Below are 19,869 nucleotides of genomic sequence, written 5' to 3'. Positions count from 1 at the left end.
TTAGAGGTCATGAAGCACACTTAGTTTCATACTGCTTTTCACAGAACTATAAATTTTTCTGAGATTTTGGGACACGCTGCTCACCTTTGAGTGAAAACACTGTGATTTATTGCAAGTGTGAGAGCATTAACTGACAGTCCCTGCATTTGGGTCACTGTATAAAATGTGCTGCCTGCAAGATTGCTGCTACTGCTGGGCTCTTTTTTTTTTTTTTTTTTTTTAACAGATAGGATATTTGATTTTATTTATTTTTAAACAGCCAACGTGACTTAAGGGTTTTTACTGATACATCCAGGATGGATCAGTGACAGTCCTGTATAGGAGGTGTGTATTTAACAGGGTGAGAGAAGAGGGGCTCCAGCTCTCGTCAGCCCAGCAGGCAGGTCTGTGTCCCAGTTAGGTCAGGACTGGGTCCTAACAGGGGTAGAACCACCTAGGTCAGGCTGCACTTGGACAGACAGATGCACCAGATGCAAAGAGTTCACTTTCCCCTTCTCTCTTTGTATCAGCACTACAATGACAGTGCCTTGGGTGTCCCACTGATTTTTGTGTCCCAATCCTGTGGGGAAACGAGGATTTTTACCCATTGCTCCCCTTCCCTTAGTAGAAGTGCCAAGCAGGATTTGAGATGAGCAGCTCCATGAGGGATTCAGTGCAAGATCTGCAGTGAGCAGAGGTCAGGAAGCCTCTCAAAGCACCAGGAACTGCAGCAAATGTGGGGGACCAAAGATGCTGACAGCACCTGATGGTTCAAAGCGCTGCTTTCCCAAGGGAATTCCACAGGAATGTCATGATCCACAGGTTCTTGTGCCAGTGCTGTCCCCCAAGTTCTCAAAATACTCTCAAATTAAGCAATATGTTGCTGATCCTGCTTTAGGTTTCAGAAGCCAAGAGCTTACGGTGAATTTTGTGTTTATGCACTTCCATTCCAGGGGTGAGAGGAGGTTTCATCCTGTGAGATCCTGTGAGAGGGCAAACAAAAACCATCATTAGCTGCTGACAAGTGCTCCAGGTTTCACTCCAGGCTGATATCACTGAACAACAAATCCTTTCAAGCTGAGGTAGCTAGCTGGGATCCAGAGGGATGGGAGTGCCTTGCATCACCCCACAGCTCACTGTTGGATAACAGCCTTGCTGCCGGGCTCAGGAGGGAATTCCATCCAGCCTTCCTCAGCCAGGAGTTCACAGCTGAGGCTCCATCTAAAGGATTGGAGGAAACACAGAGAAGGGGCAAGCTCAGGCATCTTTAGGACACCAACAGGGCTGTTGAGGAGTCCATGAGAACAAAATAAGGTGATAGCTGGTGTCCCATGAGTGAAACTTCTGAAAAAGTGTTTAGAAATACAAAAATTTTTTCTATGGCTGCATAAAAAAAAAAAGAGCTTTGATTTCTTGAATTTCCCAAGAGGAAGAAAAAGGAGGTTTTGCACTCACAGATAGTCCTCAAAGGATTTAGTGGGTTTGGACACTGGGAAATGTGAATAAACACCTTCAACCAGGTATTGTTCATTTCCAGAAGAGGAATTTTTTGGAGTAGTTAATTTTTTGGAGGTGAGGTCTTCCCCACCTTTAGAAACTGAAGAATATACTGGAAACTCGTTGCTCAGCATGTGGTATGTGTTCAAAGCAAATCAACGTTTAAGAATTACATTCCATTTCTTTCTGTATAGAGGTTTAATCACAGCACATTCCTTCAGCAGTAACAAGAGCTGGCTGGTGTTATATCACATTCTTCCCCAGCTTCTGTAATGTTATCAAGAGAGCAAGAGAGTTCTGCCCCTATTATTAAGCTTTTGTGAGTAAATTGAACAATTAAAACTATTTTCCTGAGGCAGTCTTTAAAAATAAAGATATTTAAAATTAACTGGATTGTATTTCATTCTCCTTGTCTTCATTTACTAAAATTTCCCAGAGCCTGTCATGGTTGAAATTATATAGACACCACCCCTAGAGATCATGGAGCTAAAGATTAATTGATCAGAAGAGAATTACACTTCCATTTTCTTTTTCTCTACAATGTCTTTCCATTGTATGTGCAACTGTTAATGCTAAATGCCTATTTTGCCACCTAATGGTGTAGTTCTGAGAAGTGTTACAGCAGAATACACCTAAGCAACCCCATGAAGATTTATATATCTAGCAGGTTCAATTTAATTTAAAAATAAATACATTTGAAATATTTACAAAATTATTTCCCCTTTCTTATCATATTTTTTGAAAAGCTTTGTTAATGTGGCAAAAACAAGATATAAATTCTTTAAAAAATTTTGAAGAATGATAAACATTTTTACCACCAGTGTTCCCTGCCTCTTTCTTCATTTGCCTGATTAACTCATTCCCTTTCAAGGCATTCCTGCTCCATCAACACCTTTGCTTGCAATGGGCATTGTTCTCCCTGTCTGCCTCTTTGGCACAGGTTTTCATTCTAAGCCTTCTCTAAGCCAGTCATAACTTCTCACCATCGCTAAAGTACTTCCTAAACTCATTGCAGATCCATCCCATTTTTGTCCTGTTCCTGAATGGAATTCTGTCCTCTGTGGGGCTGCCTTTTCTGCTGCCTTCCCTGTACAAAAGGATCAAACCCCACTGCGGTCACGTATAAAGTGCTCCTGCATTTCAGGAATAAAGACTGGGAACAGAAAGTTTCCCTTTGTACAAGATTCCTTTTTTCCCTTTGCAGATTATGAAAATTGTCAGACTGGAGCATTGTCTGCACTGCTGGTGAACAGAACAAACTGCACTAAAGCACTGAGATGCACATGTTTAAAAGTCTGGTTTTACTCTGGCCCTGTGGCTGCTGTGAGACCAGGAGAGTTAACCCGCAGTGGAAGACATACCTATCGGAGTTCTGGGATGAAGAAACATGTCTAGACAGGGGCTCTGGTTCTCACTAAGGCTCCCTTTGGCACGCAGAGACAATGTTTATGCAAGAGGTCAAGATTCAATCCATTTCTCAAGCTGGAGCTGGAGATGAAGCTTTTCAGGAGAAGAAACTAGGAAGGAAATCTCCACCCATACTCTGGCTCCTGCGACAGGGGACAGAGCTTGGAGCAGAGACACCATGGCCCTCTGAGACAGGATGTGTCTTGGGGAAATGATGTGTCTCTGAAGGGAAATGACTGCAGCTGTGGCTACAGAAAAATGCATGAGCTCCCATATCACAGGATTTTCCAGTGGTTAGTCACTAAGATAACTTCTAAGTCCATCCATCCAGAACGGATTAGTAACTGATGCACAGATATTCCATGCAGTCCCTTTAGCCACGTTGTTTCCTCATCATGTCCTGCAGGACAGTGCTATCCCAGTGCAATTTTAGAAGAAGAAAAGGCAGATTTTAGAGACAGGCATTGAACACAACATGAATAGACTTTGTCAAGTGCTTTGAGAACAACGTGCTAAATATTCCAACTGAAATTGCCAAGGTTTCTTGAGGAACCACACGTTCCCTTGTGCAATTGCTCTGCAGAACTTTCTCATGCTGCTTTGTGACGGAAGCAACTGGAGAATCTCATCCTTAGGTTTACTGGGCTGCTACAAGGAGGTTCCTAAAAGACCTTATAGGACATGACAGTTGGAGACAGTCTCCTCTGAGTGACATGGACCAAGAATTTGCTTCACTGCTGTACTACAACATCTGTCTGCAGAAAGTGCCTGATTCAACTGGACATAGTGTGTGTTGTCCCAGTGGAACACAGCTCAGACAAATGTTGGGAAGACTCTCAGCCCAAACAAGTATTTAGGAGAGTTGACAGCACTGTTTTTGACCAAGCCATATTATTTAGCCATTAAAGGAATATCAAACCTTCTCTAATCTTTCTTATCCCCCATGGCCCAGCATCAGTTTGAAATTATGACTTTGTGGTCTGCCAGAGATGAGCTGTAAAATGTCCTATACTGTCTCTCTGAGTTTTAATTATGGTGGTGATGCAGAGAGCAAGGGGTGCCAGGAGCTGACTCAGTCCTGCTGCTGTAAACTCACCCCTCAGGTACCTGATCAACAGTGATACTCTGGAATTAGCTGCCTTCTTAAACCAGCCTCTTGTCCAACTAACACCCTGCTTGGGCCACAGCCACTATTTAATGCTTTGGAAGAAGTAAAAAATGTTGTGATGCACCTTCCATCCATGCAGCCATGGAAAGCAGAGATGCTTTCCTGGCTCCCCAAAAACCCTAGAGCATTATCTGATAAGCCTTAATACTTTGGCACAATTAGCTGGTTCTCATTGGCCATCGTTACTTATCTAAATATTCAGGGATTAACATTTCCAGCTTTACAGAATTCCACATGTCAGGGGTTATGATGAGGTTTAAGAGGACTAAATTATCTCATTCCAATCTGTTGCAGGGACTGTGGCTGTCAGAGATAAATGCAGATACACATAAGCAGCAGACTCCTCTGGCCATATAATGTTTGCAGAGAAAGCATCTTGGGGCAGTACAAGTCACTTAAAGCAGCCCTCACCTGGTAGTGCTGATTTTCTCTGCTTCTTCAAGCCAGTGGAAGTTTTTCCATGTGTCTCATACAAGTTGCTTCCAAAGGTTTCCATTCAAGAGGCAAGATTAATTCCAGGAAACTTATCAAATTATGGCAATATCACGTACTTCTACAGGTAGCTGAATCTGCAAGGTTCAAAGACAAAAATAGCTCACAAAGCCTTAACCCCATGGGATGGTTATTTTCTGCCATGGGGAAGCAGCCACTCAGAGTCAGATGAGCTGTCCCAGACTGTGCAAACCACATCTCCCCACAGTTCTGGGAATTGCTGAAAGGAGCCAAGACTATCCAGCTTTGGAAACACTCTGCTTTGCCTTACATGAATTCTGGAGACATTTATAAACATGCCACATGAAAACTAAATCCATAAATATGCTCAGTCATGACACAACAGCGTTTGCAGGTTCAATAAACACAGCAATCTCTCTTTTAAAAAAACCCCACTAATTCCTAATACTTTCTGAAGTGCAGAAATACTTAACCTGTCCACAGGCTGTACTGGCTTCTTTTGTGCTTTCTTTTAACAATCACCACTGAGTCCACTGTGAAATCAATGTGGGAGGATTTAAGATAAAGTTTTCTCTAAAAATACCTCTGAAATATTTCATACTAGAAATTACAAAGCAAGGTTTCATGCCAGATAAGAACAGCACAGGTATTTAAGTAGGTTAGCGGGTCTAGTGAAGTGCTAAAAGTAACCTAAAGCAAAATCTGTCACCATGTGTCTTGAATCAGTCTTTTATTCTACACTTGAAACCCTTTAAAATAGAACTGGAAGAAAGGTGGATTTCTCCTTTTCTTTTTAGCAGTAGAATTCAGGGGCAACATGTCTAATTAGGCAATGTGTCTAATGAAAGATCTGATATAATCAAATACAATCATCCTGCAAGCAGACACATCCAGCCCCTCTGTGCACATGTAACTCATTCACTGAGGGCAAAATTTAGGGTTTCTTTGAGTAGATGTCGTCTCTCATTTGTTCTGCAAAGCTTATTGCACACTTTGGTTGCTACAAATTTAACAAACATTTGGATTATGTTGCTAGAAAGACATTATGTTCCAATTTGGGTCTAATACACAGTGGGCTGGTTATGAGGAAGTAAACTTTCCATTTAGTTAAAATGGCTTTTCTTGGGTTTTTTTCCTGTCATGTTTGTTCCTGGGGTATTTTTTCTGTCTGTAACTACAGCACACTGAACTCTGTTGACAACTGCAAATCCACTGTGCAACACAGCAGATTGAGTTTTGTGTTCTGCAGCACTGTGGGATATCTGCAGATGCTCTTGGTTGTACCAAACAGAAAAGTTTTTAAAGGTAGTCTGGACAAAAGCTGGTTGCAGGACTGGGCTAAGCTAATTTTTTTTAAAGTAATTCCTATGAAAATTTGCTGTTAAAATTGTGGTTTTTTTTTTTTTTCATAAATTATTAGATCCCCATTGTTAGGCTTCCTCAATTCCCTCTGTTTTTCCTTTCTGACTTCATTTACATCTTGTAAAGTTGTTACCATTCCCCCTCTACTTATGTTTTCCTTCCCTAATCCATGTCTGGCCCCAGACTGCAGGTGTTGATATACTCTTAGGTACAGATGGGTAATAGCTTCAATTTTAGGAACTACATAAAACAATATTTCTACAAGGAAGAAAAATTCCTGCTCAGTTCAAGTCCAACTTTCCAAAGCAGTTCTTCAGAAGTGGAATGTGGATGTCCTGTCTGCCCCATCCCCCTGCCCTGATTTCCCTGTATTGGGAATGTTCTCTCTATTGTAAGTTATATGAACTGCAGCAATGGGGTTTTTTTTTTTAGCCATTAGGGGAAAGGAAATGACATATGGAGAGAATTCAAGTCCCTCCTCATTCCTAGAGAGTCTATCCAGAAAGTCAGAGTGCTGAGCTCCATCCAAGTGTCGTTTCCTGCTCAGAACTGGGAAGGGGAGCTGGGGGTAGGAGGAGAGACGGATACGTAACATTAAATTGCTGCTTCTGATTAACAGCACATTCTGCAAATGATTTCACAGCGTTGCTTTGAACAGAATTGAGCCTCTGCAGCCCAAATATGTGTAGCAATCCACTGATGAAAGAGCTATTTTTACATCTGTTTCATATAGTGGGTAAAAATGAAGTGATTGGGACGGTGGAAATGTGCTTTGGAGATTTCTCAAGATTTTCTGATAACTTTGTACCTCCAGTCTTCCACATGTCCACGGAGCACTGTTACACACTCCTGCTGGTACAGCTATTTCACCACTGTGAACCTGCACACAAAGCAACCTGGAACAGAGAACAAATTAGGCAGCTTTCCACTCTTTTATATGTATTTATGTGACTTATAGATATATAAAAGATGACCTTTAAAAGATGACCCCATGATTTCCATTTCACATTGCAATGCAAATTAGAGAGAGATAGGAAATAAAGGAGAACAATTCCTCACTACACTGCACCTCTTTTGTTGAGCTCATAGGTTGCTCCAACCTCCTCCCCAGTGAAACCAGTGCCATCGATTTTGCTTTCAGTGTGTCAGTCCCTCCCTGATCCGTGATTTACACATCACTTCTGGAGCTGGCCCACTGTTTTATTTAGATGATCAGCACAACATTTTAATGTGGTCAAGCAAGTGTCAATCCTTAGTAAGGACTGACAGGATTTTTCTCCATCCTGCTGTCATTTTTCTTTCCTCTCCTCGTGCCTTTAAATCCCAACTCCACTTCCCTCCCACTAATGACACTCCCCAGGGCAGTGGGTGAACTGCAACCTGGAAACAGGCCACAGCTCTTCCACGAAATCTTCTGGCTTCTGCGGAATAGCATCCATTTCCTGGAGCCAGTCTGAGACAGACAGTGCTCTGCAGTCAGAAACAGGAATCCAGTGACCCCTAATCCAGAGGAAGTGCTACGAAGACTCCCAGCAAATCAATTCTCTCTTAGCTGTGTCCACACAGGAGTTTCTACCTAACTCATGTCAGTGCCATTCCCTGGATCAATGAGATTTTCCAAACATTCAGTGAACAACTTTGCACACCTGTAGCTGAAATTCTGAAGTTTTCTGAAATTTCCAGTTGCCTGAATTACACCCCTCCCAACCTGAGGAGGGGTCCCCTAATTCCCTGCTAGACTTTTCTCCTGTTGTGTTCCTCTGAAGGCCAAAGGGTTAATGTGTTTCCTATTAGGTTTTAAGTGAAAATCCCAACGTTTTCCATTATAGGTCAAATATCACCAGACACAATTAACCTTCATTAATTACTTCTGTTTTGACTAACAGTGCTTCTTCTCCAAATTGCACACTCTTCCAAAGTTTAGACTGTACATAAGTCTATGTTGTACCTTATCATAGAAGAGCTTCAATACTCCTGGGATAATCCTATAGTCAGGAAAACGATAACTGTGACCAGAGGTGCTGTGGGTTAACTGGAGGAATGGACATCAGGATTCCCAGGCTCCAGGTGAATTCTGCCAGCTACTTTCTGAACGCCTGTGGATAACTTTATGTCTCAGTTTGCTCTGCTGTAAAATAAATTTAGGAGCAGGAGAGAGCTGTGAAATGTTGTTGGCTAGTGAATTCCTCCTCCTGCAAACTTACAGCTGTTCCTTTTTTGCTGGTATTCCCGTAGTTCTGTGCAATTTAAATCATTCTGGATAGAATAGCAGGAAGCAGCTTTGCTTAAGAGAATATTTCAGTCTCATTTCTGCTAATTTAACCATTTCTGGCTTAAACAGTTTAACTGTTTAAACTGTTCTTCCTCTAGTGGATGAACAGACTTGCTACTGAACTACAGGACTGCAAAGCCTCTGCCCTTCTTCCAAAGCCTGGCACCTTTGGGAACAGCAAGTGGAAGCAATCACCCAGGAGCATCTGCTGGCATCAGAGTTTCAGAGGTGGTTACGTTTGAGATCTCAGACTAAAATCTTGCCATCCCTCCACAGATAAAGCAGCATTAGCAACAACTGCATTCCAAGGCAGTTGATGTCAGCAGGGGTCTGTTGTTGTTGCTCTCAGCACAGAGGAGTTGGCAGACTGACACACAGGCCACCAGACATTTATTTCAGCCCTTGTCCTGAATTAGATATTTGACAAATGGAAGAGGACACAAGTTCTTAAATCTGACCAAAAAAACCCCCAAACCAAAGAAACTAAGAACCAGGAGCTACAGTAATTCTCCTCTCCTTTTTTTGCTCCTACCACTTTTTTAAAGCTCGAGATGCAGCCTCATGGGTGACTGTGATCCCAACCTCAGAAATAGTTTGCATTTTCTTAGAATAAGGAATGACTCACTCCAGTCACTTACTCATAATCACTGTAGATTGTTGCTTGTGGAAATTGGTGCTGCCAGCAGGGCTCATTGGTGGACAGGCTGAATACATTTTTCTTGGATAAAAACAGTGTCTCAGTCCCCAGAAAGTTAATTATTAAGCCACTGAGCTGTCAGGCATCTGGAGAAGAATTTGCAATGTTCTATTCTTAACTCAATATATTAGATAAATCTGAAACAATTAATTCAGGGGGGAAAAAAAGGAGATAATACTATTGAACAAGTGTTCTGCATTCTCAGATACATACACACAGAGATAGAAAAGCCAAAGCTACTGCACATATGCTAAAGAGCAATTAAATCAAGGATTGGGGTTTTAAAGTAACAGTACCCTGAATTTAAAGGGGATTTTAAAAGGTTGTATCTTATATTCAATATTTAAACTGGTTAAGTATTTGGAAGTTAGCACATAGGTGTTTGTGTGACTACAAAGATTTTATCTCGGTGTTTTTAACAGGAAAAGGGAGCAGATCCCACCTGAGTATTCCAGGCGGGATTATCCCACCTCATCCAGCAGCAAACGGGACTGGGAGGCGCCGGCACCGCCCTCTGCCGGCACAGGCCGTGTTCTACAGTTGCAAAAATTCGGAATTCCGAATTCACAAGCCATTGTGTCATTGCCCGTATGAACCCACAAACACGAAGCGGGGGGGAAGGAACGATTCACAGATTAAAGCTGACTTTGCACAATTTGTTTTCTATAGGTTAATTCTTTCAGTTCCCTACAGTTACACAGAAAATCACGATTTTACAACCGATGGTTTTAGGTCAGGGCTGGAGGTTTGACAACAAAGAAAAGACAGAGGAGGCTTCATGGCAGATGTGTAGATGCCCTATTTGATTTCACTGGGGTTTTTCCTCTCAGAACATTAAAGGCTTGAGCATTGCAAGGAAGGTGGATCTTCCCCCTTAGCAGTACTTGTGTAAATACCCAACCCTAGTCCCAAAGATGCTGCAGTATCTGTGGTGTCAGACCATTCGCCTCTGTTTGGCACTGTCCAGCTGCTTCCAGAGGTTCTGGGGGCCACCTGCAGCTCATCCCTCAGTACAGGGGCCTGGCAGGGCTGGGAACACCCCACAGCCACAGTTCCACCTCTTTAGAGACAGCTGCAGCTTTTTTTGGGTGTAAAGAAAAACAGTTAACATGATACAGTCCAAAGTACAAAGATCACTATTAATCAGTCCAGGATAGTGGGGTTTTTACAAGGCAGTCTCCTTTGTGACAGGTAAAATCTGCAACCCCCGTGTGTGTCACCAAGGCCGCCCTCTGAGCTGGATGGAGGATCACACCCTAAATAGCCCAGCAGAACTATCATCAGGGCAGTGACTCACAAGTGATGGCCCTGCACAAACCCCTACTGCTGCTAACAAAGACATCTATATATGACTGAATATGCAGACAAATGATCTGCTGCCCTTTGTAACATTGTCACACTCCAACAAAAGCCAAGATCCACAGAGGGCACATGGTCCAGATGTCATCACCAGCCTCCAGTTGGGGAGGGAACCATTTGCCAGCAAGTGTGGGATAGGGAGCAAGTTGGGGGAGAGGATAGATCTGCCCCACACTAATGAAAACAGGAGTGACACCATCCACAGTAACTCAAAAGAAATCTTTGTTAGCAGTACACAGGAATGAATCAGGTGAAGCACAGCTGATCCTACATGGATTGCCAAAGAGTTACACCCAGATCCACTTTTTTATGCTTGTGTACCTCAAAACAGACTTGGAAGCACTGAATAGGTGACTAATGCACAAGACAAAAGCAGATTCTGTCATCAGGTCCATTTAGGAGAATAAAAGGGGTTTTTGTTTTGTATTTGGGGTTTTTATTCCCCTCCTGCATCAAGGCAGAAGCAAAGCCAATGGGAATTCTGGGAGAAATGCCTCCATATTAGGTTTCCCCCCCCTACCTTTCATTAATAAAATTGCATGCTATGGTCCAATTAAGTCATGCCTATAAAACATCTACCCCTGAACTCTGACCTCTCCTGCACCATCATTGGAGCTAAAGAAGCTCAGAGAGCTGAGACAATACAGTTATTCTAATGCATTTGACTCCTGGGAGATTCCAGTTAAATAGCTCAAATCCAAGTTTTTCCAAAAAGCTGGAAAACAAAACTACAGTTCTTTCTCTCCACTCACCACCCACCTTGCACAACCACCTCTAGAGAGAGAATGGGTTCCTGTGAGTAATGATTTTAGAAATGAAGGGACAACGAATTCCAAGAAAATACCATAATTTTTGCCCTCTAGAGCAGGAAACAGCTTCAAAGTCCTTCCTTAGCTCTATCCTGAAGATCTGTACAATTGGTTAAACTGCTGTACTTACCCCTCCTCCACACTATTACCTGCAGTTAAGTAGCACTTCTGGTCTTTAAATATTTCTCCAAAAGGCAGAAGCTAATTTAGCTCAGTTATGAACACGGTAAGATGAATCAAATTTCTATAGGAAATATCTGGAGAGAAGCAGCAATTCCTTGGTCCTGCAGTAATAGAAGGCAGGTGTATGTAGAAGTCAGAGCTTGGGGTGCCCAAGCTGTTCTAAACCCACCATCTTCAGCATTGAATCTCTCACAGTTTAGACTTGCCTTCATGCCATTATCTGCTTTTGACCAATTTTACTTACCCTGTCACAATCAGCCTTTGAAAGAGCAAGTGACACAGCTGAATTGGATGTACTGATAACACTTTATTGAACTTCAAGTAAATCCTCTTTAAAAGCCTGTTGTGTGTTGTACAGCAACAGGTCAGGTAGAAGGTTAGAGGCCTGCAGAGTGGTGGCTCGTGCTCTGTGAGAGGCCTGTATTGCTCAGCTTGCATTCTTACCCCTGACAAGGACAGAAAGAGGAAGTATTTACAAGCAGACCTCAGAGAAGGACATTTACAGTTGGGAATTCACAGACATATATAGTTTGAACTGTTCAAGTATGTTTCAGTTGGATAAAGTGCTACAGGACACAGAAAAGGCAGTAAAAACAAGAGGAATTATTAAGACAAAGAGGTGGCAGTCATTTATGTGCTAAAACCACTTATAGGTGGCTGCAGTATCTACAAGATCTAGAAGTTGAAAGAATTGGGGGTGTTGCCCTGGATTTGGAAAGTGTAGCTGTCAGCAGTAGAGTCTGGTACAACATTCTGGTCTTCCTCCTCCTAGAAGGAAAAGAAGAGAGTGTTGAAATAGCAGTAGCATTTTAACCTAGTAGTCAGTGCTAAAATAGAAAATGAAAGTGGAAAAAAAAACCAACCCTGCAGCCACTTACTTCTGCTGAGAAATATTTCTCAATGATGGTGGATGAGGCTCTGTACACTTGTTCATTTTCATGTGACTGAAGAGCTTCAATTTTGTCTAGACCCCCACACTCCTCAATCATGAGGCAAAGCTTTTCAGTCTCATTAATCTTCTCAGCAGCCTGTGAGAGAATAGCATGGAATCACCCTGGGAAGGATGTGTGGCAGCACTACTGGAGAGCCAATAGCAACAGCTTGGACAACAATCAAGTATACTGCACCCACATACCAAGAAGATATTGGAAACAGCATCCAGGATAACCAGCACAGTTTTGCTGTCCTTAGTTGTGAGAAGATTCAGTAGTGGTTCAAGAACACCGGCCTGAACAAGATACACGATCTGGTCAATTGTCCCACCGCTTGTGTAGTTCGTCACAGCCCACACAGCTTCCTTCTGAGACTTGAAATCCCCCTGCAGAGGTAAAAGCAGAGCGTTTGAACACAGACAGTAGTAAGAGAAAAAGCCTAGAAATGGTAAATATAGGTTTTGCTTACCTTCCTCAGAATGCCAATGAGATAAGGCACCAGGCCGTGGTCCACCACTCGCTGGATCTGATCCTGACGCCCTGCAGTGATGTTGGACATGGTCCAGGCTGCTTCTTTCTGAATGTTGTTTTTATGGTGGGAAAGGAGACTTGGAAAGACAGCAAGTGCTCCTGAGTCAATAACAAGCTGTGTCTGCTCATCAGTACCAGTGACAATATTTCCTATGGCTCTTAATGAAGGAGTCTGAAACGAAGACAAATGTAGTACTTAGGAAACTCATTCAAAACCAGATTATATTATACCAGATACAGCCATACTTGTTGCCCATCCACTCTAACCTTCCCAGTCAACAGATGATATGCTCTGTACAAGGAGTTTCAGGTTCCTAGTTAGCATTACACAGGCAGACATTAAGGATGCTAAGACTGCACACCTTCCAAGGCCAATCTGCAAACAACCACCCAGGACAGAGCTCAGGAAAACTACCTGCTAAGTACTAATGCAGCTTTATTATACTGTAATTACAGCGTGCACAGAGCCCACTTGTAAACACTGTCCCTAGAAGTTGGATTTGCAACAGCAGTTTAAAGGCAAGCTTTAAAGAATGTTGACTGCTGTGCTGGGCTGTGAGTTAAATCCATGATTACAGAAAGCAGTTTGATAGTCACCACCACAAAGCTGGCTGCCTTGTGTGGAGCAGTCTCTACTTAAGGCAGAATTCAAGTCTTACCAATGCAAAACCCAGAACAAGGATCTGACTTATGTATGAAAGGAATCATTCAGTTATGGGGATGCTACTTGTTTTATCCACGATTCAAAGAAAGCAACAGCAACCTGCACATCCAATAACTTACCATTATTGGCAGTTCACTACACCCCAGGAGTCTCACAAGTTGTGGCACCAACCCGGTTTTCACAACAACTTCTATCCTGTCATTGGAACCGTCTGTTAGGTAGGAAATGGCCCAGCAGGTGTCTGCCAGCACCTCGGGGTCGTCGTGGTGCAGGAGGCGGACCAGGGTGGGCAGGATCTGCTGGATGGCTTCGATGGGAGGGGCAGGGTTCTTGTTGCGACACAGGTTTGAGAGGGTCCAGGTAACGTTGCGCAGATATCCCGACTGCAGGGGTTGAAATAAAAGGGTTAGAAATGGTTTAATTTGCTTTTACTCACTTAGTAATTGTAATGTGAACCCCAGTGCACACTTACAGCCAGGGAGGAGAGGTCAGGAACAGCGAGGAGACTCAGCAGCGGCTCAATTGCACCGTATTTAATAACCAGATCTCTGTAGGCAGAGCCATCCCCTGGGAAAACAAGAAAAACAGCCAAGTGAAGACCAGAACAGAGGGACATGTGCACACAGTCATTATGTGTTAGAGGATTAGTTCTTCTGCTTCAGAAAGGCTAGAAGAAATAAGAGGACAAAGGGACTGCTGCCATGGTTAAGTCACGTGACAAGTATGTGTTTTTCTAATCAAGCCACTGAGCTTAATTTTTTTCTGTAATGTTTTCTATACATCTTTTCTTAGGAGTTCATAAACATGTAAATCTCTGTTAAGTTATTTGGAAACATACCTCAGCCCTACCACTAGATCAGAGCTTCCCCCACAATATGGGACTTGAAATGCATTATAATCATCTGTTGCATGATTGACTGCTACAATCAAATGTGGTTTTTAATCAAGCTCATTTTCTCTGTGTGAGGATTCACTGTTGTCTGTAAGGCACAGCTGTTGGACCACAACACAGCAAATACAATATTTAACTACATTATTTATTTTGACTATATTTTTGAAGAATGGATCCAATGCTGGCAGATCAAGTAATCTTGAAAGGAGCATGAGAAACTTCAGGATATAAATACTTTCCCCACCAGCAAGCAGCTGTTTCAAAGCAAGGAATATTGGCCATCACATACACAATTATGAGTCACCTGCTTCCTCCCTTCCCCCTTCCAGTCAACACACAGAGCACAGCTCATTGATAAATCACAAAAACATTAAGTGAGAGACACGAAAAAGGTTTGTGTTGTAACACATTTAAAGATCTCTCAAACCTGGACTGAAATCTGGAAGCAATGCCCACAATGCCACCCACAGGTTGCCAGGCATTGCATGAGCCACCTCACACCAGGTCTGAAGACAAAGAGTTGCTCTGAAGAGCAGAGCATGTCATTACTTGAACAGCACAGGGGCAGAGCTCCCAGGCAGCTCAGCCCTGCACAGCAGGGGTGATGAATCAGAGCTGTGCAGCACATGGACATACCTGCAATGTTCCCCAGTGCCCACACAGCCTGCTCACTGATGTGGGTGTGGGGGGAGGCCAGCAGGGAAATGAAGGCTGGAATGGCCCCTCCATCCACCACTGCCTTGGTTTGCTCTGAGGTGCCGGAAGCGATGTTGGTGAGTGCCCAGGCAGACTCAAACTGGATGGGGCTGCACTCTGCTCTGCCCAGGAAGGACACGAACTTGGGAATCAAACCAGCTCGGATTATGTTGTCTATTGGGGGCTGCTTCTCTCTTGAGAGGAGTTTCCTAGGGAGGAAGGCAAACAGAAAACATTATTTTACCTTGATCTCTGCTAGCAAAACAGTCTTAAAAGAAGCACGCTTAAAAAAAAAAGTTTAGCATTGTCTTAACATTCAGAGAAGGCAACACAACACAGCATAAAGGAGAAATGCAGAGAAGCTGAACACCAGCTTCCTAAGACACTGCTAACATAGAATTTGGCATGTCTTTATTACTTGAGAGGTTCTGTTCAGACTGAAATAAAGCAGACTTGCAAGAGTCATAATACATCTGAACTGCTGAAGGTTTCTCAGCAGAGGTTAATGACTGCCAGAAGCAGCACTGCAGCAATACACAAGCTTGCTAAAGGATATTTTAGATCTGGAAAGAGAAATGAAACTTGGGATACTTCAAATCCCAGTCATCTTACCGTTCAGAGTATTCTAAGGTGGAATATGCATATGGCAGCCACTTAGTGCTCTCCCCTTGCCTAGTTACTGGTTTGCACAGCTGAGTTAGGTCCCTCTTAACTGCTTACCTGGCAGCTTGAGTAGCCTGTAGCTGCAGCTCCATATTATTACTATTAACTCCTTTGACTATTTCTTCAACTGACCAGTGTGCCAAAACCTGTGCAATAAAATAATAATAAAATGAATAATAATAAACAACAATTAATGCTTTGTTGGGAGAGAAATGTGTATTCCCGATCACAGAGGGCTTTTACACAATAGCACAAATGTGCCCCAGTTTACAACCAATTTGCTTATTACCACCATGTGATATTCCAAAACCCCGTTAGCTACAGCTTCACCTGCAGTTATCTGAACTGCTGAAAGCTTTCTTAATCAAGTGCTTCACACCAGTTACACTGAGCTTAAAGTGTAGCTTCAGCCAGCTGTATTTAAGAGTGCTTTCCATCAGAGTTGATAGCACAGACACTTCAGTAGTTAGTGCACATGTAGTAGTGCTGTCCCCTCCAAGAAGGGATTCACACTGGCCTGGCTGCAGGAGCTCATATTGAAAGGCTCCAAGTGTGTCCATTCCAGGGCTTACCTGATTGCCCTTGTTTTCCTGAAGGGGAGAAGTCGCATCGTCTGGTAAAGTGCTCACATTTCTTCTTTTAAGCATCTGGTCGTCTTTCTTAGCTTTCCTCAGCTCCACATTGACTTCAATACGACGCCTTCTCATTTCCTGAAGGACACGCGTTGAGTAAGTTCTTGGCTTTTGCAATTCATGTTTAAAGAGATAATGGCTGGCTAAAGCACTAATTGCCCCAGAATACTCACTGTGCTGTCCTTCCCTTTGTTCTTGAACCTGTTCAGTCGAGCAGGTGTATTGGCATTCTCGTTAGTAGACATCTTGCTTGCTAGATTTTTGAGAGGAGCAGATAAAGACAAGCCTGAAAACAGAGCAAGTAAACAGCAAGTTTATTAAGTAAATTACAAATTTAGATCAATACTCGAGAATGAGAGGCACTTGTTTGTATTAGATACAATAACAGCCTCTGACTTGGACAACAGCTGCCTCTTTAAACAGCCCAACGTTACAGCAAAGCTTTAGCATCAACACAGAAGCAGAAGATACACTTACATTGTTAAGACACTTTCAACCACAAATATTGTCAGAGTCGTTATTTTTAGGAGCAAGATAGATCTTTCTTCCCTCAGAGAGCACACACACTTTTAAATGCTATTTGAACGCTTTTTTCGCTGTCACGTACTCGTGCCGCACAGGATCCCACCCGGCACCACCCCGACGCTTCTGGGAGAGAACAGGGAGCGTTCGGGTGAGCAGAGGGAGCACAGCGAGCACGGGGGCGTTCGCTATGCCGGTGCAGCCTGCAGCAAACAGTAACGGCTACACGGGTAACGAGGCAAACCCCTGCCGCTCGGCCAGCCCCGGCCTGACCCACTGCGGCCACAAGCCCGCCGGAGCAACAGCCCGCACAAGGATACAGCAGGATACACCAGCTCTGTCAGCATAGCAGAGACACGAGAGGCTCCGGAGGGAGCCCCGGCAGGGATTACCGGCGGAGCACGGCTCTCCCTGACAGAGCAGCGCACGGCCCGCGCCCCCCCGGCCCACACCCGTGTCCCGGTGTCCAGCCCAGGCCCGCACCTGTCCCGCAGTGCCGCCGGTCCCGCCGCCTGAGCCGCACGCCGCTGGCACTGCCCCGGCCGCCCCACGCGGCGTTTAAATTTCCCGCGGCCGCGCGCCGCCATTGGCCAGTTCGAGCCAAAGCAGCGCTCTGATTGGCCGGTTTGAAAGCAGCTCGCCTCGCGTACACGGGGCGGGCCCGGCCGGATGTCACGTGGTCACACGCCCCGGTGCCGCGGCGAGGGGGCGCGGGGCACGCCGGGAGTTGTAGTGCCGGCGCCCGGCCCGGCGGGACCGGAATGGGGAGGGGGGTGTTTGTACCCCTGAAGGGGTTTGGGGCACAGTCACCCACTGCCTCGCGCACGGCCCAGGTTCTGCCTCAGTGACCGACAGGCGCCACAGGCTGCTCCTGAGACAAGGGCATGGAGTGGCGGGATGAGGGGGAATGGCTTCCCACTGACAGAGGCCAGGGTTAGATGGGATATTGGGAAGAATTCTTCCCTGTGAGGCTGGGGAGACCCTGGCACAGGTTGCCCAGGAAGCTGTGCCTGCCCCATCCCTGCAAGTGTCCAAGGCCAGGTTGGAGCAACCTGGGCTAGTGGAAGGTGTCCCCACCCATGGCAGTACATGGACTTGAATCATCCTTAAGGTCCCCTTTCAACCCACTCTGTGATTCCATGATTCCATTATCCCCTGTGTCTCCTGGAAGCACAGAAATTTAGGTGTGAGGCTGCAGCTGAAGGCAATTCCACAGCCATCAGGGCAGATAAAACTAAATCATATGGAATAATGAAAGGATTCCTGCCCTTGTGGCTTGGCCTGAAAAGGAACAGGTCTGGGATTGTTTCCCATGGGTTTGGCCTGCTCACAAGGGATGGAATACAAAAGAATACCCTGTTTCACAGGGGATCTATTTCAAATCATAAAACCTGGGGAAAAACCCAACTCTGACAGCAACTCCATCATCTCAATATACCTATAAAGTACAAAGAGAAGTGTCAGGGATGTACATTGATACGTCTGTGTGCTAAACCATTACATTAAACCACTTTATGCTGGTCTGTAGGTGCACACAGTGGAGGATTTATGCAGAGGAGGGGGAATTACCAGTGACACCTCACACAGTGTTTTGGTTTTGGGCCTTACATTTATGAGCTTTTTAAAGAAAATCACAAAAAACAGTTAAGTAAGAGCAGGGAGTCAACAGAGGAGAAAGCACGTTACTCAGAAAGGGAGATATTTAAAAGGACTATTTTGACAGAAAAAAAGGCAGTTCAAAAATAGAAATCGAGGTAAAACACCTGCTCTCCTGAAGGATCGGAGGGTTGGCATGAAGGAATCCCACTGGGTCATGGATCACGGGCAGTGCAGGGTGCGGAGCAGTGAAACCTAGGCACAGAGGTGAAGGGAGGCTGGAGAGGGGTCAAGGTGGGACTGAGGTAATGGGGCTACAGAGGGTGTGAGGTGAGAAAAAGAGCTGTGAGGGGAGACAGAGCTGTGAGGGGTGAGAGCTGTGAGGGGAGAAGGGTCCCTAAGTAGAGAAAGCCGAGTAGTAGTAGAGAAGATCGCCGGCACGGGATGCAGCCAACAGCCGCAACACAGGAAGCACGGCCGGGACGGGACAGTGTCAGGAAACTGAACGTCGGGAGCCCGTGAGGGGAAAAGTTTCGGGACAAGGGTAACGAGGATGACGCGCTCCCGCCAAGGGATCGAACGGGCTCTGAGGCGGGGGCGGGGCCTCGGGGGCGGGGCCTCGAGGGCGCCGCGGCCAATGGCGTGCGAGAAGGGCGGGGCGGGAGAGCGGCAGGGCCCGCGGGGGGCGGGGCCAGCGGCGCCGGGCGGGGCTCTTACTGGGCGGTGCGCGCAGGCTCCGGCGGGTGACCCAGTGGCCTAATGGATAAGGCATCAGCCTCCGGAGCTGGGGATTGTGGGTTCGAGTCCCATCTGGGTCGGGCCGCAATTGTTTTGTGTCCCCACGGCGGGTCCATCGCCCACCCGGGACCTTCCGACTCTTTTACCGCCCCCGGAGCCCCTTCCCGCTCTTCCTGCAGCCGCCTCCGTCCCTGCAGGGATGTGGCCCCGGCGCTGCGGGTCCCTGTTTTCCTCAGCCCCGCTGGAAAAGCTTTCCCATGTCCGCTGCTCAGGCGTCCTGGAACGGTGGGAATGCTCCAAGCGTCACTGGAGCTGCTGGAATGGTGGGAATACTCCAAACGCCACTCCTTCTAGTGGGGATCCTGTCCAGGTAAAGAGGCTGGAGGAACTCAACACCAGCGCGGGCACAGTAAGGATTGAGTTACAGCACTGCCCAATTCAGCAGGAAAATCCCTGGAGCACAGGGCTGTGGGATGCTCTCATGTCCATCCATCCATCCAAGTGCTCACACTCCTGCTTCTCTCAGTTGCTGCAGGTACGAGCAGGACACGAGGTACAACAGGAATGCAGGAGCTCTCCTCTCCCTCATCCTTAGTTTACATTCCTATTCCTGCACTAGCTCTCTTGGGATACTTCTGGCCTTAAAATGGTAAAAGTAGCAAAGGAAAATAAGGATTAATTAATTAACTCACTGTGTTAAAATGTCATTTATTTTGCACATTATTTTAGTTAATTTTCTGTATCTTCAGCCATTGCTGCTCGAGGTAAAGCCCTGAGCTTTTAAGAATCTTATTGAACTGCTTAATTAAGGCAGGAC

General features: G+C 45.2%; 1 protein-coding gene, 1 long non-coding RNA gene and 1 other non-coding gene across 8 annotated transcripts; 1 reads left to right on the top strand and 2 right to left on the bottom strand.

The window, feature by feature from the left end:
• Positions 1 to 357: 357 nt before the first annotated feature.
• Positions 358 to 8,932, bottom strand: LOC113952521. 3 transcript variants are annotated; one of them, XR_003529570.1, is made up of 5 exons: positions 8,777 to 8,932; positions 7,815 to 7,994; positions 6,675 to 6,762; positions 4,463 to 4,620; positions 358 to 962 (listed from the first exon to the last, which is right to left on the bottom strand). It is a non-coding gene; the product is annotated as an uncharacterized LOC113952521 (long non-coding RNA). The 3 variants fall into 3 exon arrangements; XR_003529571.1 differs by lacking the exon at positions 6,675 to 6,762 and having other exon boundaries at positions 8,777 to 8,892; XR_003529569.1 differs by lacking the exons at positions 4,463 to 4,620; positions 6,675 to 6,762 and having other exon boundaries at positions 8,777 to 8,892.
• Positions 8,933 to 11,473: 2,541 nt separating this feature from the next.
• Positions 11,474 to 18,595, bottom strand: KPNA2 (karyopherin subunit alpha 2). 4 transcript variants are annotated; one of them, XM_027654678.1, is made up of 11 exons: positions 18,482 to 18,595; positions 16,370 to 16,482; positions 16,137 to 16,274; positions 15,622 to 15,710; positions 14,842 to 15,110; positions 13,786 to 13,880; positions 13,433 to 13,696; positions 12,588 to 12,821; positions 12,322 to 12,504; positions 12,065 to 12,214; positions 11,474 to 11,954 (listed from the first exon to the last, which is right to left on the bottom strand). In XM_027654678.1, exons 1-11 carry the CDS (start codon positions 18,531 to 18,533, stop codon positions 11,862 to 11,864), a joined length of 1,680 nt encoding a protein of 559 aa, XP_027510479.1. In that variant the 5' UTR covers positions 18,534 to 18,595; the 3' UTR covers positions 11,474 to 11,861. The 4 variants fall into 4 exon arrangements, with proteins under 4 accessions (XP_027510479.1, XP_027510482.1, XP_027510480.1 ...); XM_027654681.1 differs by lacking the exon at positions 18,482 to 18,595 and adding an exon at positions 17,202 to 17,334; XM_027654679.1 differs by lacking the exon at positions 18,482 to 18,595 and adding an exon at positions 16,804 to 16,914.
• A 464-nt stretch (positions 18,596 to 19,059) lies between these two features.
• Positions 19,060 to 19,132, top strand: TRNAR-CCG. Its single transcript has one exon. It is a non-coding gene; the product is annotated as a tRNA-Arg (tRNA).
• Positions 19,133 to 19,869: the final 737 nt, after the last annotated feature.

The sequence above is a fragment of the Corapipo altera genome, unplaced genomic scaffold (assembly GCF_003945725.1).
Source record: "Corapipo altera isolate COAL_440 unplaced genomic scaffold, ASM394572v1 343, whole genome shotgun sequence".
Taxonomy (NCBI): domain Eukaryota; kingdom Metazoa; phylum Chordata; class Aves; order Passeriformes; family Pipridae; genus Corapipo; species Corapipo altera.
This window is presented reverse-complemented; position numbering and strand designations above follow the sequence as displayed.

Coding starts and splice junctions, on each gene's coding strand:
- KPNA2 (XM_027654678.1), bottom strand. CDS start 18,533: ATGACCCAGTGGGATTCCTTCATGCCAACCCTCCGATCCTTCAGGAGA. Junction 16,275..16,369: donor ACAAAGGGAAGGACAGCACA/GTGAGTATTCTG, acceptor CGTGTCCTTCAG/GAAATGAGAAGGCGTCGTAT. Junction 12,505..12,587: donor TCATTGGCATTCTGAGGAAG/GTAAGCAAAACC, acceptor TTACCTCTGCAG/GGGGATTTCAAGTCTCAGAA.